Consider the following 10,568-nt stretch of genomic DNA (forward strand, 5'->3'; position numbering starts at 1 on the left):
TTCAGATAAAAAAAATCATATGTACGACATTAAGTATTTCTCTAATCTAACTCTTTAGGAAAGTCTTAGCAATGTATTTCAGCAAAGACATAATGAAAGATCAAAAATCAATTTGTCTTATTTGTCAGATTTTCTGAATTTTTTTTTTTTTAGGTACCCACACTGTGACTAAATTTGGTAATTGTTTTAAAATTATAAATGTATTTACATTTTCCAGTTTAGATATTAAGTTTTATATTATTTTATTCTGTTCTTTCCTTGATCTTATCTTCGGAGGCTGCACAGAACTTGGATCAGTCAAGAAAAAATAAAGTCCCAAAATTTAAATTGGCTAGGCTTGGAAAGACTAATATCTCAAATTCCACTTCATATTGGGTCATTTAGTTATATACTGTGTTACAGAGAGACCATCTCTGAGGCCTATTACAATGACATTAGATATAAATATTATATTTGGACTGTTCTGCAAAGGCTGATTCACAAAGATACGTGCACTTCAGAACTCTCATCTGGCTTAGATACAACTATTTCTGTCTTTGAAAGATGTTCACGGTGCCAATTTGTTTTTCCACTCTTCTGTTCATTATGCCTAGAAAAAGAGGGCAGTCTGAACATGGCTGGTAAGTCCACAAAAATCCCACAAGTGAGCAGCACACAAGTATCCTACTCCACCTCTGGGTCTCCTGCCCTATGGCTCCAGTAAGTAGACTGAAAGCAGCATCTTTTATCCACATAAAACAAACTCCTAGAAATTACAGAGAACTATCTAAATAATAATAAATTACAAGATTAAACAGAACACTTGGTTTATAAACAGAACAGTCAGTAAACACAGCTCATCCTCTGCAATACTGCCATCTCATTTAGTCGCAACTTTGTTTTTCTGAAGAAGAAATTCTTGAAAAATAGGCACCACAAAATTAAAAAATATCATGGAATTTAACTACATAAATTTGCGTTTCTGAACTAACTCTTTCAGATCTTTATACCACACTTTCACAGAGACTTTCACACAGAGATCAGGTTTCGAAACTTAGGTTTCCTTCAGGGCCTTCTCTTCTCTACACTGCCAACTAAAATGGAGGTTTTATAAACACAGTAGTATGGACATCACAGTTAAAATACAATTGTTTTTCTGTTCAGAATATGAAAGGATCGTGACTTTAGAGAATCCTAGCATTCCTATAAGGTCTGTGGGGAAAAAAACATATATATTCTTCTCTAACAATTAATATGTTACCTACATTTCATTGAGATGGTTTGTTACATGAGAATCATCCACCTGCTTTTAATTAGCTTCAGTGATGTCCAAAACCTTGCAATGGGCTGTTATCAGAATGGATTTGATTTGCACTAAAAACCAGTTCTGTGAATACAATGAACAATTTCACTGGAAAACTTAAATCACATTACTTTTGTACAGTTATGAATCACGTCTTAAACTTTCCATGCAATTCATAACATTCTTCCCTTCTGAGAACATGCTGTGGGAAGGGGCTAGAAGGGAGGAAAATGTTTGTTACACTATTCAGTATACAAACACAAAAATGAGGCTTAACTACAGATGATGAAAAGAAACCCTTTCAAGTAATCAATACCTGGTCAAATTGTAGCTCTTACAATGCTGAAATTACACTGAATAATTTTGTATATTACTTCTTTAGAAAAATAGCTGAATGGACATGAAAAATATGAATTATAACTTAACAAGTTAGGTATCTCTTTTCCCGTAAACACAGTTAGTCACCCACATACAGGAAGATGCTTGCAATTAGAGACCTGCAGAAATTTTGAAGGAAAAAAAAAAGAGACGTTAAGAACCTCCTTTTCACATACTTACAGACACAAAGGTTTATTGGATAAATACATGGAAAAGGGTGCTATTCACACATTTGATTTTGGATAGCTTATACTATAATTACAACTTCGAGATGTAAAAGTACTTTTAACCACATCAGAAAATTAATCATTTATTTTAATAAAAGATTAAATGTAATTTTGATTTTTAGAACAAATCACTGCTGTGCACACATTATTAAGTATTTCTCACATTTTATTCATTCACAGCATTTTCACTTGCCTTACTTTTTTCTCCTGTGCTATTGAATCATAGTGATAAAATAAATATTGCTATACATTGCAGCTAGGCAGCTGGTTTAAATAATTACCAGTTTCCAGCCATGTGTTAAGAATCTCACATTTTAAATGTTTTATTATGAGGAGAGAAACACTAAGAAAATGAACACTCTTTATTCCAGTGAAGTTATTTTCCTAAACCAAATTCCATTCAATGTTTTACTTTCCTTTTTAAAAAATAAATAAATAAATCATTTCCTGGAAAAACCTTTTGAGAAGGTATTTATTTTAGAGTTCAGTGTTCAGAATGTCCTTGCAATATATATAATTATATAAATATAAACCCCAAGTAACTGGGATCTAAAATGCAAACCAAATAAATCAGATGATGGTACTCGGTCCTAGCTCTCATGAAACCCATCTATCTAAGATACTACTGGCGAGCACCATTCCCCTGATCAGACACATTACTGACCTGCCACCTCACTTCTTTAATCCCTTTGTAACTTATGTCTCCTTCTCTCAAGATGCTTTGGGGGACTGTTTGCCCCAGGGACCACATCCAGAAGACAGTAACTCTACACCAGGTTTGTCCTTTCCCACCCTGTGGAGCTGTTCCCACAGGCTCTGAAGCCTCCAAACACTCTCTCATGACCTATAGCTCAGGCTATACCCTAGAGCATGTAATCCATACGTCACGCAAACACACTTCTCTGGTGGGCTGCAACACAGGCTGTGGGCTATTTCATTCATACCACACTGGAAACCAACCAACTCACATACGCAGCAGTGCTGCTTATTTGGAAGACTTGAGGGCCGGTGGAGATAGAGATCAAGTATGTGCTATGAGATAACTAGTCCAAAGTGTGAATACTAGGCAATTTTCCATTTGTCCTTTTCACCTATATAAAGGTAGAAGGTTGCAAGGCAGGTTCATATTTAAATGTCAGCTTTTTTTCTTTCCCCTCTTCTTTGGAGGAAATGACTATGGTGAAACAAATATATAAGTTCTTGATATTCAAGGCAAATATGAATGTATTTGCAAACACATATCTAACTGCATATACTTGCTACCTTTAGGAATTTGCTAGGCAGCATCACAGAGAAACCAACAGAGCACAAATAGAACTCCCTCAGAAAAAAAGAAGTGGGGTTATTATGATAAAGGTGCTGCTTGTCTGATGTTTTCTGAATGCCTAGAGAGACCAAATTATGCCCTGCTCTCACAACCAATATCCCCAAACTGTTCCAGCAGCAGCCACAGAACAAACAGAAGAGTTGCGGTATTTTCAGCTTGTGCATTATATGACTACATGAGCATTACTGCATAAAAAGGGCCAGGGATCATTCCCTGAGGCTAAGCTGCACCAACTACATGGCTCCTGGCCTTAGACCTCCTCTTGGCCCCTTCTGGTGTTCAGATGATCCTAACACAAGTATCGGTTTGTTCAGAGTATCTGAAAGAGCATGGAGGGAATGCCACAGGGAATCAGAACAGTGTTTCTGAAGCATGATGTATGGTGTGGAGGTGTGTGGCTTGCCTGGGAACAGAAGATTATTTGCCAATGGAAAACCTGCTGGAACAGGGCTGGAGAATTGTGTGAGACAGTCTCAAACTTGCCCTTTTTGGGTAGAACATTGGCATGAACGTTTTCCAGCACAGTGCTGCCTGACAAGGACCAAAATCATGCCAAAGAGCTTGCTAACAACTGAGAAGTAAAGACAGTCAGTGAGCCATTGCTTCCACTTTATGTTCTTCTTTATTAGTGCTGACATACCTAAAAGGATTGATTGTTCTAATGGACTACAACCCATTTCTCTGAACTCCTTTCTAGTCCTCCTTTAGAATTAATCAAACAAAAATCACATCTCAGTTTCCTTAAATGGTTTCCATGACTTTTGCTTTCATGAAAAGCACTATGAAAAGTGCAAAGATGTAATCCTGAGCAACAAAGTCTTATTCAGGTATAAAACGTGCCTAGAATTAGATAATCTACTGTAGTATTTCAAGATTTGTCAAACAAAAATTTCTCAGTCATAATGCAAACAAACTTCAATTACAACCCCTCAAGCAAAGAGAAATAATCTTTATATCATGCCCTTGAAGTCAATGGACTTGGGTTCACTCAATATAATAAACAAATTCCACAGATGAGGCCTTTTCAGTGAGACAATGTCACATCCCAAAGAGCATGAACTCATGCAGTATTGAATCCCACAGAAAAAGCACATCTCTGATAACCAGACCCAAGAAAGACAAAACATTTAGATGGAGCCTGCAGTTCCCAAATGCATACTGAACAGAGAAGGAAGAGTTACTTAAAATATGCATTTCCTCTGATAATTTTCCCAGAGAATAAAAAAATAAATAAATAAAAACTTCACTTAAAAAAAAAAAAGTCAATTTACATTGGATTTTCTGCTGGGCAGCCCAGGAACTAGTTCAGACCAGACTTGACCCAGTTCTGCATCTAGCTGATGGATGAGCTGATGAGATGAGATGAGATGGATGAGATGTTCAGCTCGTGACCCCCTCTGAACTCCTTTCTTTAAGGTCCATTCCAACACCAGCTGAAGGTACACCAAAAGTACCACAGGAAAGAGCAACCACTCCTGTCCCTGCTGTGCACTTCCTCTTAATTTCTGTTGTTTTTTTTTTTCCTCCCCCATACTTCTTAGATAGGAGGGTGTGCTAGATGGATATCCAAGATAATTTGACAAAAGATAGAAAGCTCAGTCCATTAAGACTGTAGATCTGGGACCTCTGCATTGGGGTTGCGTGAAGAAATTGTTTTTTAAATTTTAGAGCTTCTCTTACATACTAACTTCAGTTCAAGCAGAATAGAACAACTTTTTTATATAATCTATACAAGCACTAATAATAATTCCTTTAGATGAAACTGATAACAGTTGAAATGTAACTGTCTATGCTGTTTCTTCTCTTTACAGTCATTATGTGATCAGATACAAAAGAAGTGTGTGCATACATCCCATAAAAATGTGAGAACAGTACTTCATTTCTTTATGGTATCAGAATAAGACTGGAATTGTTTATGTTGAAATACCACAGTGTAAAAATGATAAATTATTTTTAAGGTTTTGAAATCCTCCTCGGTAAACCAGAATATTGTTTATTCCCACAACACGCATAATTCATTGAGAGTTGCACCATAAAAACAAATTGGGAAGGAGCTTGCATGAGAAAAATGGTAAGAATTAAAAAAAAAAGACTTTTTTGTCTTTTTGTACTGCATATGTAGAGACATACGGAGCTACCATAAAGTACCATTAGTAATTGCACTTTTTTTTCTCCAAACTGAAGACCACAACTAAGCTACTACCTAAGACTTCAGTAAGTTCATAATAGTAAAGGTATATTGGGAGGAAAGTTGTAGAACAGTAACAAAACAGATTGAACACGTGAAAAGGGAAAAATGCCTGATGAACAGTGCTGACAGCTCACCAGACGAATGGGGTGTGGCAGACACCTGCACATTCTAATAAACAAACAGAAAGGAGGAAAAACTTGTAAAATGAGAAAGGTATTTATCAGTTCATTATCAGTCACTATCTGTGTACTTAAAACTTAAGACAGTAATTCATAGTGCCTGTGTTTGAAAATACCCAAATTTAAAAAAGCATCAGGAGAAGTTATCAGAATACTACAGATGCGTATAATAGTCTCGAGCAACATATTCCTCCCTAAGATGACTGTGGTCTATCGTATTGTTTTTCAAAATAAACTAAATCCGTTTTCAACATTCTTAACAGGGGTCATACAAAAATGCTACAGCACATAATACAAAGTAGTCATTTAACACCCTAATTCCAGTTGGTTTTATTCCAGTGTATTCCAGCTGTCAAGCAATCAGCTTTAATTTACTTGCAGCATAACCAGTCCCAACCACTGAAGAAATAAGAAAATTTTCAAAATGACCTTAAAATGTAGATAAGTAGTGTGCTACCAGTGGTGAAAAAAAAATAATAATGAAAAGATATAGCCAAAGCAGTAACAATATACTAATTATCCATCTAATTAGAACAGTAGCAGTTGAAACATATTTCCAGAGCCTGACACTATGTGATGATAGCAAAAGAAGTGATAGAACTATAAGCACTGAGATATCTACTCTAGATAATTACTTGAATGAAAGTCCCCCCAAAAGTGCAAGAAAATGCTAATAGTCCATCATACATTTGATAGAATGTAGTAGGAGAAACTGTAGCACTCATAATATGAGGCTCATAATATGACCAATCATATTACAGAAATACAATATTGCTTTTGTGGAAAATCACTGTTCAATAGCCTCACATTTAGTAAATCAAAATAAAAGGTGAAACTTATTTTTGTTTCTTCTGTTCTTACTGGTGGCTTTTCATCAACAGTCCTCTTGGGTTATATAAGAGCCTGCCAGGTCACACTCAAAATAACAAAGCCAGAGTTCTTGCATAAATCATCAGAGCAACTGATTTAATTGACTAAAAACATATTCAACAGCATTTTTGTGTAAACAACATCATAATCCAAACAGTAAAACAAACTATCGTCATCACTAACAGAATACACAACTTATGCTCTCCCTGGTTCAGTGGGATTAATGTGTTAAGGAAAAGAAAGCAGGAAGGCCATTCTTGACGAGAAATCTTAATATGATTTTGTAACAGTGGGGGAGCTAAAGAGCTCCCAGCTTTTGAAACAAGCTCCCTTCACAAAAAGGTGATATCCATTAACTGAATGGGAAAAGAAGCAGCAGGAATCAAAGCATTACTAGGAGGACAGTAAGTACTTCAGAAAAGAAGTATGATTGTCTATTTTATGTTTTTTTTTTTTTTTTTTTTTTTTTGTCAAGCACTGGCAAATTTCTGAAATAAATGATCCTCTTAAGTAAAACATTTTTTTCCATAAAACCTAGGATGAAAAGATCATATCTATAGATCAGTGGAAACCTAAAGTATTCTACAGCAATTCTACAGTTAAAGTTCAATTAACTGTATTCAAGGAATTCAACACCTAAAAATTTATTTCATTAGTGGGTAACTGTAGAAGCAGGTTTGACAAAATAAGCAGTACACAGAATAGAAGTGTGCGGTCCTATTTCACTGAAATCATGGAAAAACTGAATTTCTGAGGATATAAAAAACATGATGAATCATTACTATTTTACTACAGCATATTATAACGTCATTAAACTGTCTAGATAAATCTTGCTTTAAGAGGTTTTTATCTCAGTGCAGATAACTTTTTAAAATGTGATTTGGGAAAAAAAAAAAAAGATCTTTTGATAAGACAGCATTTCCACTATACCTTTTGAAAAACAGTGAACTTTTGGACTATGCTGCTACACGTATCACATGCACAATCTTTAGTCAAGAGATACTTATGTGTGTTTAACTTTCAGTGATGAGTCCTACTGAGTCTAGCAGAATTACTCATATGAATTAAATTTATTTGCCTTAGTTTCTGAAGATCAAAAGATTCTACTCTCAACATTTTCGTTGGAGAAAGAGAGGAATTGTTCAAAACTATCTCTACAATGAGAAGGGAATTCTTACATCTGAATTTTAAGTAACACACTTTCTGAAAGCATATGTAGGCATGACAGCATGGGTCTGCACGCCATGTTCTTCCTGGTTTTGCCTTTGACTCCTCGCATAGACTTTAAAATATATATATATATATATATATGCAAACACACGTACGTATATACTTAAAATGCGTTTTTAATGGAAAAAATTAAGACTAATAGAAAATAAATCTCAGTTCTTCACTGAATAAGCTGGTATAATATGTAAATGAATTTTATGCAGTCTGTTTATAGGAGAATTAGCTTTTCATTTGCTTTTCATTCAACTCAGTTTACATTGCGGTGAAAAGACATTCTTATTTTTTAGTCATTCATATTTTCATACAGTTCACTGATAGCTATAGTGCAAACAACATCAGGAGGAGCAGAACAGCTGAGTGAACAACACACAAGAACAACGTGCAGATTTGAGCATTTCACTATGCTCAGCACCATCTAGATAGACAAGAGCCTGAGAAGCCTACCTTTCTCCTCTAGGACAGGAAATTCTACACATTTCAGTGGGCCAAGGAGTTCATTTAGGATCCCCATTTTAAAATGGTGTGAAAGTTACTGGAAGTAATTAGCCAGGGTGATTCATTGTAAGGTCACCATGCAGCTTATTCAAATAACCATCAGCATCCCAATCTGCCTCGCAGCTGAGCAAAACCTGTTCCTTTACATTAGCTATAATGAATTTGGGTAGTTTTACTCTTCAAATAAATTCTGAATCCTTGTTTAAGTTTAAAAGAATAATTAAATTTCAGTAATTTCCTTAGTCTAAATTTTTATTAGAAATAATTCACCTTTTCTATTTTGGATTTTACTACACCTTTCTAAGTCACTTTGAAAAAGGATTAACAGTTCCTAAGTCACCATTCCTTGTTTAATACACTTTTTCTACTACCTTTTATTTATTTCCCTCATAGATCCTTTTAGCTTCTTTCCACATTGCTACTCTTACTCAGGCCAGCTCCCTTCTTTTAAAACCTGAAACACCTGTCCATCTTTTCCTAGTTTTGCTATTTTTGTATTTCTAAAACTGCATTCTGGATTTTACCTATTATTTCTGACATGACTTTATGATGAAATAGATGACGTTTTATCTAAAACATGATCAGAATTGACTTTAAAATATGCATGTCTCAGTTACTACAACAGATAAACAGTAAAACTCCTAAATATAAATCCAGAAGAACAGTAAAATTTTTTCACTGTAGTAACTTTTTTTGATTTCCTTGCAAACTGGTTTATTTCTATAACAGTTATATCTTAACTCATACGTTTTGCTGGGACTGTAATTGTGTTTTGCAAAAGAGATATCTGCAGTAGTGTTTTCTTAAATGATGATATATATCAACAGATAATTCAATAAAAATACAAAACTCATTCTGTATCCTTTGGGTATGAAAACTGAAAGCGTGAAAAAAAAGGCACATCTGACAGCAGAAAATTATTCCTAGATGAATTTTAAGAGAAACTCCTTTCTTGTAAGGAGACATTTTAAAGAGCTAGATTATTAAATCTAAGTTGTTTGCTCTATATTGCCTCAACCAGTAGGACTGCACATCAAAACACTCTTCTTGGTGCTTCATTTGGTTTCAAAGAAGACTGACAGGAGCAGAGATTTAAGTATAAACAGGGAGTGACAAAGTTTTTCTAAAGTACTGCAGACAGCTACTGGTATATGCTCTGGCAGAATGGGATCCCAAAATGTGAAACAGTTGGTGATTATTCATACGTAATTCAGAGAACCAGCAATCCCTGCATAACACATACACGCTATCATATCAGCTTACAGTTCTTTTGATGGTACTGAAAATGGCTTGAAAATGGTTTTAAAAATTGAGATTCAGAAGAGCACCCAGTTGAGATAGTAAATGCAGGACTACATGTCTAATTACAGCTAATTCGCTGTCTCTGAATCACCTAGATTGGAAGGGACCTCCAGATCCACCTCATGCCCAAAGCAGGTCCAGTTAGATCATGTTGTTCAGGGATGTTTTTGAAAACTTGGGTTTTGAGCATCAACACAGAGAGAAATATGTGCCCAGCTATCCAGTAGGTTCACAGTCTTCCTATGATGGGAGCCTAGCACTTGTGGCTTCAGTGACCATTCAGTGCCCATTTCAGCAACAATGAGCCCAAAAGAAAGTACATTTAAATTATGAAGTCCTCCTTACTCTTAATCTCTATAGAATTTCTATTGTTTCAGGCACCAACTTAAAGAGATTACTTTAAAAATTCTCCATGTTAATATAATATTACAGACTAGATATTCAGAAAGAAGCAAATATTTCATGTTATCTTCTAGAAATAAGTAGGCTTTCAGCTTTTAATTTCCAGACTGAAAAATATATTAAGGTGTGTAAATAAGTACACTGAATTAATAATGAACTACTACAGGTAGAAGACTCAGTTTGCTTCACTAGCAGTACTGATTTTAAGCCTGTGCCAGGCTCTTGTTTCTTACCTCTGCAAGTGGATTTTGCACTGGTGGAGAACAACATAATTATCTTAAGAAAATGGGCTAAAACCTAAGATTCCCATAAGCAGTTTTGGAAAGCAGTTCTCACCCAGTGTAACAAATGTAACACAGGAGCAATCATCTCCAAGTGCACCTACCTCTCTGCTTCTAGAGCTAAAATGGCCAGTGACAGTCTTACTTATGATCTTTTTTTTTTTTTTTTTTTTTTTAAATCTTAGCCTCAAATGCTATCTATCAGCTCAGGTACTTTAAGTTATCTTCCCAAGGCTCTGTTGTTCAATATTTGATGTTCTTTCCATTTTAGTTATAACTGCAATCTTAGAAATAAAGCTTTCAACGTAACTGTTCAAAACACTGGTATAAATAATACAAACAAACAAACAAACAACAACAACAAAACTAAAGTTTTATCTGACTTCCATCACAAAATAACTTTT

General features: G+C 35.1%; 1 protein-coding gene across 8 annotated transcripts in view; it reads right to left on the reverse strand.

The window, feature by feature from the left end:
• LOC308196930 (adhesion G protein-coupled receptor A3-like) overlaps nt 1–10,568 on the reverse strand; it is a 279,343-nt gene that overhangs the window by 236,239 nt on the left and 32,536 nt on the right. Inside the window, exon 1 of one of the 8 annotated variants that reach the window (XM_080596688.1) lies at nt 8,129–10,566. The exons of 6 other annotated variants lie outside the window; for them this stretch is intronic. In XM_080596688.1, the coding sequence (XP_080452814.1) occupies nt 8,129–8,160 (32 nt within the window). In that variant the 5' untranslated portion in view covers nt 8,161–10,566. Of the gene's footprint in view, nt 1–1,244; nt 5,163–8,128; nt 10,567–10,568 lie in introns of those variants that run through there. One more of the 8 variants, XM_080596689.1, reaches the window with a different exon arrangement.

This window comes from Anser brachyrhynchus, assembly GCF_964034855.1.
Source record: "Anser brachyrhynchus genome assembly, chromosome: 6".
NCBI classification, from domain to species: Eukaryota; Metazoa; Chordata; class Aves; order Anseriformes; family Anatidae; genus Anser; species Anser brachyrhynchus.